At 41.0% G+C, this 18,351-nt stretch overlaps 1 protein-coding gene across 1 annotated transcript in view; it reads left to right on the top strand.

Annotated features, from left to right (window-relative positions):
- The window catches only part of LOC118656595 (ATP-binding cassette sub-family A member 3-like), a 343,556-nt gene that overhangs the window by 271,656 nt on the left and 53,549 nt on the right, over nt 1–18,351 (top strand). Inside the window, exons 20-21 of the mRNA XM_036310023.1 lie at nt 15,725–15,971; nt 16,114–16,318. Coding sequence (XP_036165916.1) covers nt 15,725–15,971; nt 16,114–16,318 — 452 coding nt within the window. The remainder of the gene's footprint in view (nt 1–15,724; nt 15,972–16,113; nt 16,319–18,351) is intronic.

Here is an 18,351-nt window from a genome sequence, read left to right as displayed (position 1 = left end):
ACTAAGGAGAAAATAAACAAATGGGACTACATCAAAATAAAACGCTTCTGCACAGCACAAGAAACCATCAACAAAACAACAAGAAATCCCACTGCATGGGAGAACATATTTGCCAATGTTATCACTGATAAGGGTTAATCTCCAACATTTATAGGGAACTCATGCAACTTAACAAAAGGAAGATAAACAATCCAATTAAAAAATGGGCAAAGGACCTAAATAGACACCTCTCAAAAGAGGACATTCAGAAAGCCAAGCGACATATGAAAACATGCTCAAAGTCACTAACCATCCAAGAGATGCAAATCAAAACAACAATGAGGTGCCATCTCACACCTGTCAGAATGGCTATCATCATCAAACAACAAGTGCTGGAGAGGATGCAGAGAAAAAGGAACATTCGTGCACTGCTGGTGGGAATGCAGACTGGTGCAGCCACTATGGAAGACAGTATGGAGTTTCCTCAAAAAGTTAAAAATGGAACTCCCATTTGACCCCATGATCCCACTTCTAGGAATATATCCCAAGAAACCAGAAACACCAATCAGAAACGATATATGCATCCCTATGTTAATATCAGCATAATTTACTATAGCTAAGATTTGGAAACAGCCTAAGTGCCCATCAACAGATGAATGGATTAGAAAACTGTGGTACATCTACACAATGGAATACTATCCTGCTGTAAAAAAGAAGGAATTCTTACCATTTGCAACAGCATGGATGGAACTGGAGAGCATTATGCTAAGTGAAATAAGCCAGTCAATGAAGGAAAAATACCACATGATCTTACTCATTTAATGATAATAAAGACCATTATAAACTGATGAACAAAAAAAGATACAGAAGCAGAGCAGCATTGAACAGACTGTCAAAATACAGCAGGAAGGCCATGGAGGATTGGGGGGGGGGGGCGGGTAAGAGATCAACCAAAGGACTTGTTTGCATGCATATAAGCATAACCAAGGACACAAGACACTGGGGGGTAGGGGAGCCCGGGGGAAGGTCAAGTGGGGAGAAAAAGGAGACATATGTACTACTCTTTGTAATATTTTAATCAATAAAACAAAATTTAAAATATATATACCAATGGCATATTTCACAGATGTAGCACAAATATTCCAAAAATTAATATAAAAACAAAAGGACCTTATATAGTCTCAGCAATTTTGAGAAAGAAGGACAAAGTTGAAGGTATCACAATACCTAATATTGTAAGGCCATTGTAATCAAAATAGCCTGGTATCAGCATAAAAACGGGCACATAGATCAATGGGACAGAACAAATAGCCCAGAAGTAAACCCATGTGTTTATGGTCACTTGGTATTTGACAAAGAAGGCAAGAGCATACAATGGTGTAGATTCCGTCTCTTCAATAAATGGTGTTGGGAAAATTGGGCAGGTACATGCAAATATTGCAACTGGACAGCCAACTTACAGCACACAAAAGAATAAACTCAAAATGGAAAAAACACAACTGTAAGGCACAAAATCATAGAAATTCTAGAAGAAAACTTAGGCAATAAAATCTCAAGCATTGCTCATAGCAATATTTGTGTTGATATATCTCCGAGGGCAAGGAAAACAAGGAAAAATAAATAAATGGGATTATATCAAGCTAACAAGCTCCTGCACAGCAAAAGAAACCACCATCAAAATGAAAATAGAAAATCTGAACATGGTGGCTGGCAGGACTGGAGTAAGGGAGAGAATGTGACACCTGTATAACAGCTGGCACAATGACATTGGGGTTGAACCTCACTATGGTAAGTCAAAGGGGAGATCTCTCCCACAATTGGGACATCAACAATCAAGTCCCAATTACAACAGTAGAGCCCAAATAATGCACACAAGGGGCATTGCTAGAGCATTCAGCTCAGGTGAACAGAGTCTGCACCATTGCATGCCTCAAGACACTTTCTTCATAAGGCCATCCCACAAAGATGGAAGGCATGGCAGTTCTTTCTAATATATAGAAGCAAATACAGAGAGACAGCTAAAATGAGGAGACAAAGAAATAACACTCAAATGAATGAAAAGAAGGAATCTCCAGAAAAAAAGAACTAAATTAATTAAGCAAAAACAAGCAAACTATCAGATATAGAGTTCAAAGCAATAAACATGCTTAAGGAAATTAGTTCAAATTAGAACAGCCATAAAAAAGGAAATAGAGGCCATGAACAAGAACCAGACAGAAATGAAGAGTTCTATATCTGACATCAAGAACACACTGGTTGGTATTAAAAGTAGACTGGATGAAACAGAGAATTGAATCAGTGATTTGGAATACAAGGTAGAAGTAAATACCTAATTAGAGCAGCAAATAGAAAAAAGAATTAAAAAGCAGGAAGATAGCTTAAGGGAGCTCGGGACAACATGAAACATAACAACATCCACATTATAGGAATTGCAGAAGGGGAAAAGGTGAGCAAGGAACAGAGAACCTGTTTAAATAAATAATGATAGAAAACTTCCCCAACATGATGAAGGAAAATGTCACACAGGTTCAGGAGAATCCCAATCAAGATGAACCCAAAGAGACCCACACCTAGACACATCATAATCAAAATGATAAATGTTAAAAACAAAGAAAGAATCTTAAAGACAGCAAGAGAGAGATAAAATTACCTACAAAGAAGCTCCTATTAGAATGTTGGCTGACTTCTCAATAGAAACACTTCGGGCCAGGAGGGAGTGACAGGAAGTAATCAAAGTAATGAAAATCAAGGGCCTAAATCCAATACCACTGTTTCCAGCAAGGCTAAAAATAGACAGTGAAATAAAAAGTTTTCCAGACAAACAAAAAGTAAAAGGAGTACATTACCACCAAACCAGCAATACAAGAAAGGTTAAAGAGACTGCTTTAAGAAGACGAAGAAAAGGAAGAGAGAGAATCATCGGCATAAAGAAAATGACAATGGCAATAAAAAAAAAAACTATCAATGATAACCTTAAATGTAAAGGGATTAAATGCTCTAGTCAAAAGTCATAGGGTGACTAACTGAATAAGAAAACATGACCCCTCTATATACTGTCTACAAGAGACACACCTCAGAACAAAAGATAGACACAGATTGAGAGTGAAAGGGTGGGAAAATGTATTCCATACAAATGGAAAGGAAAAAAAAAGCTGGGGTAGCAATACTAATATCAGACAAAATAGACTTCAAAACAAAGGCCATAACAAGAGACAAAGCCACTACATATTACTAACAGGAATGATTCAACAAGAAAATATAACACTTGTAAACATATATTCACCCAATATAGGAACATCCAAGTTCATTAAAGAAAAAAAACTCTTGATGAACTTTAAGAGAGATATTAACAGCAATACAGTTATAGTAGGGAACTTTAACACCCCCACTGACACCACTGGATAGATCTTCCAGACACCCCAAAAAAAATCAACAAGGAAACAGGCCTTAAGTGACACACTAGATCAGATGAATCTAACTGATATTTACAGAACATTCACCCCAAAGCAACAGAATATACATTCTTCTGAAGTGCACATGGAACATTCTCAAAGATAGACCACACATTAGGGAACAAAACAAGTATATACAAATTCAAGAAGATTGACATAATACCAAGCATCATCTGGGATCACAATGATGTGAAGTTAGAAATCAACTACACTTAAAAAAAACTCAAAACACTCAAATTAATGGAGGCTAAATAGAATGTTTTAAACAATGAATGTCTTACCAATGAGATTAAGCAAGAAATTAAAAACTTCTTAGAAACAAATGAAAATGAATACACAACCAGACAAAACCTATGGGACACTGTGAAAGCAGACCTAAGAGGAAAGTCCATAGCATTTCAGGCCTACCTTAAGAAACAAGAAAAAGCACTAATAAACTATCCAACTCTACAACTAAGTGAATTAGAAAGAGAACAGCAATAAAAGCCCAGAGGAACTAAAAGGAAGGAAATAATAAAGATCAGAGTGGAAATAAATGACATAGAAAAACAGTACAAAAGATCAATGAATCCAAGAGCTGGTACTTTGAAAAGATAAATAAGACTGTTGAACCCTTAGCCAGGTTCATCAAGCAACAAAGAGAGAGGACCCAAATAAATAAAATCAGAAATAAAAGAAGTGGTGATATAACAACAGACACCACAGAAATACAAAGGATTGTAAGCAAATACTATGAACAACTTTATGCCAACAAATTGGATAACCTGAGTGAAATGGACAAATTCCTAGAAACATACAACCTCCCAAAACTCAATCAAGAAGAATCTGAAAACCTGAGTAGGCTGATAACAACTGAGGAAATTGAAACAGTAATTTTAAAACTCCCAGCCAAAATAAAAAGTCCTGGACCAGATGGATTTATAGGAGAAATTTACCAAACATTCAAAGACGAAATAACGCCTGCTCTCCTCAAACTATTCCAAAAAATTCAAGAGGCAGGAATACTTCAAAGCTCTTTTTACAAAGCCAACATTATCCTAATTCCAAAACCCAATAAAGACACTACAAAGAAAGAAAGTTACAGGCCAATATCCCTAACAAACATAGATGCTAAAATCCTCAACAAAATATTAGCAAATCGGATCCAGCAATATATTAAAAAGATCATACACCATGATCAAGTGGGATTTGTTCCAGGGATGCAAGTGGGATTTGTTCCAGGGATACAATATTCTCAAATCAATAAATGTGATATATCACATAAAATTGAAAGATAAAAATTACATGATCATATCAATAGGTGCCAAAAAAGCATTTGACAAATTCATCACCCTTTCTTGCTAAAAACTCTCAGAAAAGTGGGAATCGAGGAATCATTCCTTAACACAATAAAAGCCATATATGTCAAACCTACAGCCAACATCATACTCAATGGGCAAAATCTAAAACCATTTCCCCTAAGAATAGGAGCAAGACAGGGATGCCCACTTTCACCACTCCTGTTTGACATAGTGCTGGAAGTCCTAGCCACAGCAATCAGACAAGAAGAAAATATAAAAGGCATCCAAATTGGAAAGGAGAAAGTAAAACTGTCATTATTTGCAGCTGACATGATGTTGTACATAGAAAATCCTAAGGACTCCACCAGGAAACTATTAGACTTAATAAATGAATTTGGCATGTAGCAGGATACAAAATTAACATCCAGAAATTGATGGCATTTTTATACACCAATAATAAACACTCAGAAAGAGAAACTAAAAAAAAAAATCCCATTTACCATTGCAACCAAAAGAGAAAAAGAAAAAAGGATACCTAGGTATAAACTTAACCAAGGAGGTAAAAGAACTTCAATTGGAAAAGAATAGGATATTGAAAAAAGAAGCAGAGGAAGATTGAAACAAATGGAAATGAATAGACATTTCTCCAAAGTGGACATACAAATGGTCAAGAGACATATGAAAAAATGCTCAAAGTCACTAATCAGAGGAATGCAAATTAAAACCACAATGAGATATCACCTCACACCTGTCAGAATGGCTATCATAAAAAAATCAACAAACAACAAGTGCTGGCAAGGATGTGGAGAAAAGGGAACACTAGTTCACTTTTGGTGGGAATATAGATTGGTATAGCCACTGTGGTAAAGAGTATGGAGTTTCCTAAAAAATTAAAAATGGAACTTCTGTTGCCCCAGCAATCCCACTTCTGGGAATATGTACTAAAAATCCCAAAGTACCAATCAGAAAGCATATATGCACCCACCCCTATGTTCATAGCAGCATTATTTACAACTAGAGGCCCAGTGCATAAAATTCACTCGGGGGGTTTCTCCGCCTGGCCTGCACCCTCTCGCAGTCCGGGAGCCCTCGAAGGATGTCTGGCTAATGGCTTATAACAATTGACCATTGTTATAATTAGTTCATCCCTGGGGAGCTGGCCTAAGCCATCAGTTGGACATCCTTAGCACTACTGCAGAGGTGGGAGAGGCTCCCGCCACCACCGCTGTGCTCACCAGCCATGAGCCTGGCTTCTGGCTGAGCGGTGCTTTCCTGTGAGAGCACACTGACCACCAGGGGACAGCTCCTGTGTTGAGAATCTTCCCCCAGTGGTCAGTGCACATCATAGCGACTGGTCGACCAGTTGACTTTCTGCCCCTGGTGGTCAGTGCATGTCATAGTGAGCGGTTGAGCGGCCTTAGCATATCATTAGCATACTAGAGGCCCAGTGCACAAAATTCGTGCATGGTTCAGGTCCCTAGTGGCTGCCGGCTGCTAGCTGGGGCCTCCCTTTCCCAGCTGCCATCTGGTGGTCAGTGCACGTCATAGTGAGCAATCGAACTCCCGGTCGGTCGAACTCCTGAGGGGACACTTTGCTTTTATATATGTAGATTACACTTTGGTTGAACGGATGACCGGATGACTAGACATTTAGCATATTAGGCTTTTATTATATAGGATAGCTAAGATTTGGAAACAGCCCAAGTGCCCATCAGTACATGAAGAAATAAAATAGCTGTGGGACATTCACATAATGGAATACTATGCAACTGTAAAAAAAAAAAAAAAGTATATATTACCCTTTGGGGCAGCATGGTTGAACCCGGAGAATATCACACTAAGTGAAATAAGCCAATCTGAGAAAGACAAATATCACATGATTTCACTTATTTGTGGAATCTAATGAACAAAATGAATTTACCAATAAAATAAGACCCAAAACAAGGAGGTATGGAACAGACTGACATAGCTTGATGTTGGGGTAGGGGGACGAGAAGAGATAAAAGAAAGAATTTATATACATATAGGTATATCCCATGGACACAGGCAATAGGGTGGTGAAGACCTAGAGGAATGGGTATGGACTGGGAGGAGATAAAGGGGGATAGGGGTGGGAACTGGAGAGACCTGTAATACTATCAACAGTAATGACAGTTTTACTTCCTCCTTTCCAATTTGGATGCCTTTTCTTTTTTCTTCTTACCAGATTGCTATGGCTAATATTTCCAGTTCTATGTTGAATAAGAGTGGTGAAAGTACATAGATTTGTCTTGTTCCTATTCTTAAGGGAAAAGTTTTTAGTTTTTGCCATTTGAGCATGATATTGGCTGTAGGTTTGTCATATATGGCTTTTGTTATGTTGAGGTACGTTTCCTCTATTGCCACTTTCCTGAGAGTTTTTATCAAAAATGGGTGCTGGATATTGTCTAATGCTTTTTATGTCTATTGAGATGATCATGTAATCATTATCCTTAATTTTGTTTATGTGATACATCACACTTATTGATTTGCAAATATTATATCAGCCTTGCATTCCTGGAATAAATCCCCCTTGGTCATAGTATACAATCTTTTTAATATATTGCTGGATATGATTTGCTAATGTTGTTGAGGATTTTAGCATCTATGTTCATCAGAATTGTTGGCCTAGAATTTTTTCTTTGTAGTGTTTTGGGGTTAGGATAATGCTGGCCTCACAAAAGTAGCTTGGGAGTTTTCCATCCCTTTGAATTTTCTGGAACAGTTTGAGGAGAATGGAAGTTAATTCTTCTTGCAATTTTTAGCAAAATTCAATTGTAAACCCATCTGGTCCAGGACTTTTGTGTGCTGGGAGTTTTTCATTACTTTTTTAATTTTATTAGTTGTTATTAGCCTATTCCAATTTTATGATTCTTTCTAATTGAGTTTTGGAAGATTATATGTTTCTAGAAATTTCCCCATTTCACCCATGTTGTCCAGTTTGTTGGCATATAGTTGTTCATAGTATTTTCTTACAATCCTTTATATTTCTGGGTGTCAGTTGTTATAATGCCTCTTTCATTTCATTTATTTTTATACAGTTGTATTGATATATTTTCATTTTTAATATTTTTATTTTTCTATTAGAGTTGAGGTACAGTATAGTTTCAGGTGCACAGCAACCCAGACATTGATATAACTTACAAAGTGATCATCCCAATAAATCTAGTACCATCTAACACCATACAAAGAAATTATAATATTATCTATATACTGGAGGCCCAGTGCACGAAATTCATGCACAGGGGCCGGCAGGGGGGTGTCCTCAGCCCAGCCTGCACCCTCTCCAATCTGGGACCCCTCAGGGGATGTCCGGCTGTCTGACCATCAGTCAGACATCCCTCTCACAATCCTGGACCACTGGCTCATAATCACTCACCTGCCTACCTGCCTAATCACTCCTCACTGCCTCTGTGTGCAAGCCTGATTGCCCCTAACTGCCCCCCCACCGGCTTGGTCTCCCCTAACTGTCCCCCACTGCCAGCCAGGTTGCCCCCAACTGCCCCCTCCCTGCTGGCCTGGTCACCCCTTACTGCCACCCCCTGCTGGCCTGGTCACCCCTCACAGCCTCCCCGCCAGCCTGGTCGCCCCATGCACCCTGCTGTTCAGTCATTTGGTCATCCCTCACCCCCCTGCAGGCCTGGTTGCCCCACACAGCCTGCTTGTTCAGTCGTTTGGTTGTCCCTCACTAACCTCCCTGCCAGCCTGGTCATAGGCAGCCATCTTGCGAGGGTTAATTTGCATATCACCTTTTTATTACATAGGATATAGAAAGCCAGCGACCTTAACACTGTCATGACCAGAATGACCAGAGACCAGAACACTGCAGCCCCTCACCCAGGCCAGCCTTGACCCCCATCAGAGACCCCCACCCCGATTGGGAGCATGGCCAGCCTGTAAACCGCCAGCAGCCTTTTACCCAGGCTAGCCTTTCCCCCCCAGCGGGGACCCCCACCCAAATCAGGGGCATGGCCAGCCTACAAACTTCCCGCATCCCCTTCCCAAGGCTATCCCCGCCCCAGCAGATTCCACCCACTGGATCTGAGGCCCCTATCCGGGCAGGCCAGCTGGTTCCCACCTGTGCATCAGGCCTCTAGTCCTATATAAGAAAAGGGTAATATGCAAATTGACCCTAAAGACAGAAGAACCAGAAGACCTCTGGACCAGTCACTATTGAGGTGCACTGACCACCTCTTGGTCCCTTTCCCCAGCTGGCAGGCTCCAATCGCCTGATGGCAAAAGAAGAATGGGGATGGGTGGCAGGGAATGGGTGGCGCCAGGCCACACACAGAGGGCGACCCACAGTGGGGGTGGGGCCTGCGAGCAGGCAGGAACAGCTGACCTCTCAGTCCCTTCCCCCAGCCGTCAGGCACCAATCACCTGATAGTGAAAGGGGAACCAAGGGCAGAGGGTGGGGCCGGCTGTGGGCAGCCAGGGAAGATGGCCCTGATCACAGGCCAGGTCTAGGGACCATACCTGTGCATGAATTTCGTGAGCTGGGCCTCTAGTTTACTATATTTCCTATGCTGTACTTTACATTCCCATGACTATTCTGTACCTGCTAATTTGTACTTCTTATTTTTAATTCTTTATTGTTGAAGGTATTATATATGTCCACTTTTCCCCCATTGTCCTCTCCCAGCCCACCCTGCCCCCAGCCCAGGCATTGATTGTGTCCCACCTATTGTCTGTGTCCATTGGTTATGCTTATATAGATACAAGTACTTTGGTTGATCTCACTCGTCCCCCTCCTCCCCACTGGTTGTTACTTCACCTCTTTCATTTCTGATTTTGTTTATTTGGGTCCTCTTTCTTTTCTTCTTGGTGAGCCTGCTAGAAGTTCATCAATCTTGTTTATTGTTTCAAAGAACCAGCTCTTGGTTCTTTTGATCTTCTGAATTGGTTTTTTGTTGTTGTTTGTCTCTATGTTATTTATTTCTTCTCTGATCTTTATAATTTCCTTCCTTTCCAATTACTCTGGGATTTTCTTGTTGCTCTCTTTTTAATTCTTTAAGTTTTAGGGTTAGATAACTTACCAGTTTTTCTTGTTTTTTGAGGTAGGCCTCGAGTGCTATGAACTCAGGATTGTTTTTACTGTGTTCCATCAATTTTGGATTGTTGTGTTTTCATTGTCATTTGTTTCCAGGATGTTTTTTATTTTTTCTTTGATCTTTTTGTAACCCAATCATTGTTTAATAGCATGCTACTTATATTCCATGCATTTTATTGTTTTTTAGTGTTTTTACTGTATTTGATTTCTAATCTGATGCCATTGTGATCTGAGAAAATGCTTGATATGATTTCAATCGTTTTGAATTTGAAGAGACTTAGCTATTGTCCTCATATGTGGTCTATCTTTGAAAATACCCCATGTGCACTTGAGAAGAATGTATATTACATGGCTTTGAGGTAAAATGTTCTAAAGGTATCAATTAGTTCCATATGATCTAGTGAGTAGTTTAGGTTTAATTTTTCTTTGTTGATTTTTTTTATTGTTTCAAGTATTACAATTAGTAGCATATATGTCTCCTTTTTTTCCCCATTGACTTTCCCCTAGCCTCCCCTAACCCCCGGCACATGGCCTCACACCCCCCGCCCCAGTGTCTTGCGTCCATTGGTTATGCTTATATGCATACATACAAGTCCTTCAGTTGATCTCTTACCTCCCCTCCATCCCCCACCAATCCTCCCCAGCCTTCCTGCTTCTTTGTTGATTTTTTGTCTAGAAGATTTATCCAGTGATGTCAATTGGGTATTAAAGTCTGCTACTATTATTGTATTGCTGTTGATCTCTCCCTTGATATCTTCCAGAAGTTTCTTTTTTATGTATTTGGGTGCTCCTGTATTGGTACATATGTGTTTACCAGAGTTATATCCTCTTGTTGTATCAATCTTTTAGTATTATGAAGTAGCCTTCATTATCTCTTGTTATGGGCTTCACTTTGAGGTCTATTCTGTCAGATATAAGTTTTGCTACCCCAGCATTTTTTTCATTTCCATTTGCCTGGAAAAATTTTTCCCATCCCTTCACTTTCTGTCTGTATGAGTCCTTTGTTCTTATGTGTGTCTCTTGTAGACAGCATATATATGGGTCATATTTTCTTATCCATTCAGCCACCACATGTCTTTTGATTGAAGTATTTAATGCATTTACATTTAAGGTTATTATTGGTAGGTACTTTTCTGTTGCCATTTTTATCCTTTATGTCTCTGTTTCTCCTTCTCTTTCTATTCATATTTTTTTACACTAGTACCTGTAGTATTTCCTGCATTGCTGGTTTGGTGGTAATAAACTCCCTTAGCCTGTTTTTCTCTGTGAAGCTCCTGATTTCACCTTCAATTTTGAATGATAGCTTTCCTGGATAGAGTATTCTTGGATTCAGTCCCTCGCTTTTCATTACTTTGCATATTTCATTCCATTCTCTTCAGGCCTGATGTGTTTTTGTTGAGAAATCATTTGATAGTCTAATGGGAGATTCTTTATAGGTAACATTCTGTCTCTCTCTTGCAGTTCTTAATTTTCTTTCTTTGTCATTAACATTTACTGTTGTAAATACGATGTGCCTTTGTGTGGGTCTTTTTGGGTTCATATTTGTTTGGGACTCTCTGTACTTGTGTGACTCCCCTGCCCCATCGCCAACCCCCATGCCAGGGGAGTTTTCTGTCATTATTTCTTCAAATAGTTTTTCTATTCCTTGCTCAGCTTCTACTCCTTTTGGAACCCCTATTATGCTGATGTTGCTTCATTTCATATTGTCCCAAAGCTCCCTTAAACTCTCCTGCTTCTTTTTAATTGTTTTTTCCAATTGCTGTTCAGATTGGGGGTTTTTTCTACCCTGTCTTCTAACTTTCTGATTCAGTCCTCAGCTTCTTCTAGTCTACTATTGAAACCTTCCACTCTGTTCTTTATTGCAGCTATGTCATTCTTCATTTCCTCTCGATTCTTTTTTTTAATTAAATGTTTATTGTTCAGATTATTACATATGTTCCTCTTTTTTCCCCCCATGACTCCCCTCCACCCAGTTCCCACACCACCCTCCTCCCTCACTCCCCACCCACTGTCCTCATCCATGGGTGCACGATTTTTGTCCAGTCTCTTCCCGCATCTCCCACACCCCTTTCACTCCCAAGAATAGTCAGTCCATTCCCTTTCTATGTTCCTGATTCTATTATAATCACCAGTTCATTCTGTTCATCAGATTATTTATTCACTTGATTCTTAGATTCACTTGTTGATAGATGCGTATTTTTTGTTCATAATTTGTATCTTTACCTTTTTCTTCTTCTTCCTCTTCTTAAAGGATAACTTTCAGCATTTCATATAATACTGGTTTGGTGTGATGAACTCCTCTGGCTTTTTCTTATCTGTGAAGCTCTTTATCTGACCTTCAATTCTGAATGATAGCTTTGCTGAGTAAAGTAATCTCAGTTGTAGGTTCTTGGTATTCATCACTTTGAATATTTCTTGCCACTCCCTTCTGGCCTGCAAAGTTTCTGTTAAGAAATCAGCTGACAGTCGTATGGATACTCCCTTGTAGGTAACTGACTTTTTTTCTCTTGCTGCTTTTAAGATTCTCTCTTTGTCTTTTGCCCTTGGCATTTTAATTATGATGTGTCTTGGTGTGGTCCTCTTTGGATTCCTTTTGTTTGGGGTTCTTTGCGCTTCCTGGACTTGTAAGTCTATTTCTTTCACCAGGTAGGGGAAGTTTTCTGTCATTATTTCTTCAAATAGGTTTTCAATATCTTGCTCTATCTCATCTTCTGGCACCCCTATAATTCGGATGTTGGTATGCTTGAAGCTTTCCCAGAGGCTCCTTACACTATCCTTGTATTTTTGGATTCTTTTTTCATTTTGCTTTTCTGGTTGGGTGTTTTTTGCTTCTTCGCATTTCAAATCTTTGACTTGATTCTTGCGCTTCTCTGGTCTGCTGTTGGGAGTCTGTATAATATTCTTTATTTCAGTCAGTGTATGCTTAATTTCTAGTTGGTTCTTTATCACAACATTGAGGGTCTCATTAGATTTCTTGAGGATCTCACTACATTTATCGGCGGTCTCACCAGTCTTCTTGAGGGCCTTACTAAATTTATCAGCAGCTTCTAGACAGTTCTTGAGAGACCTAAAAGTGTGGTTTTGAACTCTATATCCTCCATTTCTGTCATTTGTGTCCTGTTTCTTTGTCTCCGCATTTTTTATGCTTTCTTGGTGCACCCCCTTGTGGTCTTTGTGTGCAGTCTTGTTGTAGTTAAGCCTTGATTGTTGTAGGTAATACTGGGGGTATTTGACCTCCAGACCAACTGGCTTTGAGAATCAGCTGTGTCTGTAGTGGGAGAACTTCTGTCCTCTAGGGAGGTGCTAATCTAGCCTTTGCCTGAGGCTATCCCGCAAATGCCTCTGTGCAGGGCTTGGGCAGGGCGGGTCCCAGGGGATCAACAGGGCGGGAGGAGCGAGCAGTTATGGCTGCTCTCAGTCCCGTCCCCAGAGGCCCTGCCTCTCAGTGTCCCAGCAACTGCTGCAAACCTCGGAGAGAAAGCTGCCCTCGAGTTCCAACCGATGCCAGACAGTCCCGCTTCTCCCATTTGAGTCTGGGTCCCCAGAGACTTGCCCGGATCTGGAGCTCAGAGCCTGAGACTCCCTCCCAATTGAAACAGACAACCATGCCCTTAGCCGCCAGCCCACTCCACACCTTAGTATTTGACTTCAGCACTGCGCCTCCTCTGAGTCTCAGTATGCTATTCTCTTTCCTCCTAGTTGTAGAACTTCCACTCAGCCAGCCTTCCTGTGGTTCTGGGTGATGTCTGTTCCATCTTTTAGTTGTATTTTTGAAGTGGTTGTTCGAGGCAGCAAACTCCAGCATTAACCTATGCCACCATCTTGGTTTCTCCTTGTAGTTGAGCTTTTAATGCTTTTAACCCTTTTGTGGGTGGGGTTAACCCCTCAGACAGGCTGACTATAAGGATAAACCTCAATCCCTGTGTACAAGTTACTGCCCTTCAAGGCTGTGTTGCTCCCAGCAGGGTCTGGCACCTGCCTCAATCTTCCTTTGGTTTTGCAACTTGTATGGTAAATTGGGTTGAACTTGATGTGGTCTGAAGCCCACCACTAGTTTTGTTGGTTTGGGGTCCATTTGGGTGGAGTTCAGGTATAGGTTTATGTCAGATGTTGTGGGTACCTGGCCTTGGGCTACCTGTCTGGAGATACCACACTGTTCACTGTGGCTCCATCTACTGGGCCTTTGTGTACAAGGGTTGACTTCCTTCAGCTTAGAGTTGGAGGCAGATCTATAAAAGATCTGATGCTGAGGTTCACCTGTCAGCTACTCCCCCTCACCCAGAGGTTGCCTGGTCTTTCTCCAGAGCCTTTTGAATTAAGACTGTAGGATGACCCCAGGGTAGCTGTGAGCCACAGACTCTTCACAGGTTGTGAACTCAGTAAGACAGAGCAACTGTGTACAGGAGATGGGGGCCCTTATTGGAGGTTATATGGTCAGGCATCAATGAGAGGAATGTGGACCTTATTCCAGACACTAACCACTCAGCTTCTGCCAGTCTCCAACTTCAGCTTTCCCAGAAGGGACTTCTTGCAGGTTCAGGTTGGATGCAACCTGCTGTCCCCTCTGCAGGAGCAAACTCACTGGGTGGAGGCACCTGGCTCAGGAGTACAAATAAAGAGTCTCTTGTTGGGGGTGATGCCAACCCATCCTAAAGGAGGGGGCCTAGCACCTTCCTCCTGGTTCCAGTCAGTAGCTTCTGAGGGACACACACTATGAATGTCCTAGCTCCCAGAAGCTCTCCCTTCTCCCAAAACCCCTAGAAATGAGCTCAGCAGGGCAGGGAATCAGGGAGTTGGAGGAGCATATTCCCATTGAGGGTGGTGCCTGCAAGCCTGTTGGAGGGGGGACAGGCTCTTTTTCCCCTTTCCAGGATAGTACAGGCTGAGATGGCAGGGGGTAGAGGAGTGGCTCCTCCATCATGTAGTCACACAACCCAGCACCTGCCCATTTGATTCCTGGACAAAAGCCCTTCCAGGAGACATGCTTTGAGAGGCCCAGCTCTTCACAGCCCTCTGATTCCCTGTGCAACTGAACTCAGAAAGACAGGGTCAGCCATGTGATTCGACATGTTGCAGGGTGGGCAGTGCCAGCTGTGTGCTAGAGGTGGGGGAGACTGGTCCCCTTTCCAAAGTCACACAGTTCAGTCATTTTCTGAGTCTCCATCAAGAGCCTCCCCAGAAAAAGAGCACCCCAAAGTTCACTGCTGGATGCATTCTGTAGACCCCTCCACAGGACCTGGGCATGACAGAGTGTCCTCACCAGCCATTGGAGGACCAGACAATGCACTCCCTAAGCTGGTGCTATAATAGGAGTTCTTATGCCTGAAAGATGGCGTCTGGATTTTCAGCAGACTCCTTCTCTCCCAGGTGAATTGAATACCCACTGATTTTTCACTACTAGATGGGTCCTATTCCCCTCTCTGTTGCTTTGGGTTGAGCATCCTGGCATGAGGTTGAGATCCCGTGCTCCTTGGGGGCAAGCGAGTTTTGCAGCATAGATATCTTACTGGCTTCTCAGCCACTGCATATAGGTGAGAGGGCCAACCCTTTCTGTGTCTGTACCCTTCTTACCAATCTCTATGTGGCTTCTTCTGTAAATCCTTGGTTATACTACTTTAGTTCAGCTAGTCTTCAGTTGATTATTCAAGTTTGATTGCTCTATAATTTATAAATCTGGGGCTGGTGTCAAGTGAGTATAGCTGCCACCTACTCTGCAGCCATCTTGGAATCCTACTGGTTTTTTCCAAGTTGTAGAGTATAATGTGAGATTGTAGAGAGTAACAATGGGGTAGAATTATTGAGAATCAAGACAAAAAATTTAACTAACCATTATGAGAAGTTGGAAGAAGAACAGGAAAAAAAATGCTTGGTCTTTCTTCTCCAATATAAGAAGTAGGTGATTTATTACATGTTGACTCACTGACCAATTTCTTTCTTTTTTCTAGGTCATGTAACAAATTACATATTGAGAATTAAAAAGTTTAATGACTTCTCCATTATTGCCTTTTCCATTGACGTTGGGAAAAACAAAACAATGTTGACTATTTTGTTCAATAATGAGGCATATCATTCAGCTACAACATCTCTGGCAGTGTTAGACAACATCCTCTTCATGTCACTCTCTGGCCCCAGTGCTTCCATTAAAGTCTCCAACAATCCTCAGCCTCTCCCTCTTTATGTTTCTCATGCAGTGTGCGTACCATTTTCCTTTTATTGGAATTGAGTCTTCATATATCCCCTTGTAATTTGGCCATTACAAGAAAATAGCTACTGAAATCATCATTTTCTACTTTTATTTCATCATTTATTTGAATTTTTATTTCATCCTTTGTAGGCCTAAAGAAGGAAGACATGTAGTATTACATTTGGCATTTGGCATGGCTGTTGTAGTCGCTAGCTTTGGCCTCCAGACAGTGACTGAGAGAATCACTAAGGCAAAGCACATCCAGTTTGTGAGTGGGGTCTATGTCCTCACCTACTGGCTTTCTGCTCTCCTGTGGGATCTCATCTACTACTTCATTTCCTGCTGCCTACTGCTGGTGAGTGTTACCCGAAGTTACATGAAGGCTAATTTTTCTATATCACCCACCAGAAATTCCTAATCAAGTAATTGTATCCTAAAATAAAACTTGTAAAGAAGTTTACAAGTTAATTATGTCAGAGAATATATTGTGGAAATGTTCTCCCTCATATTCTTTCAGCTGGAGAAAATATTTTTCTTTGAAAAATCTCTCAAATTGGTTTCTTATGTAATTCTCAGCATGATGCCCTGACCAAAAACTCTAGGATGGACTATTATTTGTCACTCGTCTCTCACTACCCATATTACTTCCCAATGCTGTGTCCTTTGGTAAAACTGGACTATAGAAAACAAGGTAGAATCAAGACCTAAGTAAAGCTTCCTGCTACCATTCACCCCCACGCCCCACCCCACCCCACCCCCTCCACACACACACACACTTTCATACCTCAAACTCAAGATGGCTAGGTCTGCAAAGCAAAACTTGTTTTGACTCAGACAACTGATTTTAGACATTGAGAAAGTGGCTTAAAGAATGTACATGTAAGGATAGTACAGCAGCTTTTAATGTAAAGACTTTGCTCATTAAGGAAGTTGGCAACTTCTTTTGTATGCATATTGAAGTTGAGGAAGATATGAAGCTATGCAGTTACAAGGGGTAAACACAGGAGTAAAAGAGGTAAAGCTCCTTTCTTTGCAAGAGTTACTGGGGAATTAAGTCGAATAGGATAACATCTCAGCCCTCAAATAGTTCACTGTTTAGCAATGGATACAGCAGTGAAATAGATCATTATAAAATAGCATGCTAATTGCCACTATAATGGATAAACCACCATAGAATGGTAAAATTAGTTGTTGGAGGAAAAAAGAGAAACTTTCCATCTATTTGGCTCCAACAACTTGTGAATATTGCACAGGGCCTAATATTGGTTCTGAAGGAGAACCAGGATCTCACCAGCTAGAACAGCTTCTCAGCACGGGCCAGGGGCTAGGCTGGTTGGGGCAGGGATGGTGAGGTAGTGTAGTGAGCAAGTAGTATGTACAGAAGAGTCCCAAGATGCAGAGAGCAGTGTGGGGCTTCCATCGTCTCACAACAGTGCACGACTCCAGTGGTGTTCTCCTGCCAGTCTCTTCTGCTCACAGCTCACCAACCAGCCAGCGTAACAAGAGAAAATCACCATCCTCTGTAATGGATGCTCCTCTCATTCTTCACCACAGGAACTTGGGTACCTACTCCAGACAGAGTCTCTGGCTTTACTAGCTCCCCTGTGTAACTCAGTGCGCATTGAATCAATCAGAAAACCCCTGAATAATTTCATCTCCATGTCGAGAATCCATTCTTTCCCTGATTCTTGAAGCTTGGCTGACACACCCAGCTATCCTTTCCTAGTTAATAGGTCTATATAGAAGACTATCCATTATTAATACTTCTGCAAATATTGGCATTTATGGCTCATGAGAAAAGTTACTTGTCATATGTTTTTTATGTGTTACATCATTCAATAGTACAATGATGTTAATTCATTATATTTATAGACAAGGAAACTGAGGCTCACATAAATAAGTTACCTGCCTAACTTCACTCAGATAGTACAGTTTCAAACCCGGGTTGTGGTTATTCCAAAGCTCATTGTCTTTTATACATTCAAAGTCTTCCTGGATAATATACTACTAATGTATGTTAAAGTCATGTCTACATCTTACTCCAGCTCCTCTATTTTGTTTGTTCTCTCTGTCCTTCTATCTCTTCCTCTCTTCTCTTCTCTTCTCTTCTCTTCTCTTCTCTTCTCTTCTCTTCTCTTCTCTTCTCTTCTCTCTCTTTTTTTTCTCTCTCTCTCTCTCTCTCTCTCTCTCTCTCTCTCTCTCTCTCTCTCTCCCCAAAATTTCCCTTAATGATTCTCAGACTGTGTGGTCTATATGGCTTCTTAGCTTTGCTTGCTTATCTGACTTGAATGTCCCTGGTTTTCAGTGGAATACTCTTCCACCCTGCTCTGATTCTATGAAATGCCACCAACTGGACTCATTCTTGGACTCAACAAGAGGAGGCAAGAT

The sequence above is a fragment of the Myotis myotis genome, unplaced genomic scaffold (genome assembly GCF_014108235.1).
Source record: "Myotis myotis isolate mMyoMyo1 unplaced genomic scaffold, mMyoMyo1.p scaffold_m19_p_5, whole genome shotgun sequence".
Classification (NCBI taxonomy): domain Eukaryota; kingdom Metazoa; phylum Chordata; class Mammalia; order Chiroptera; family Vespertilionidae; genus Myotis; species Myotis myotis.
Note: the sequence above shows the minus strand (reverse complement) of the source record. Positions and strands in the feature narration are given on the sequence as shown.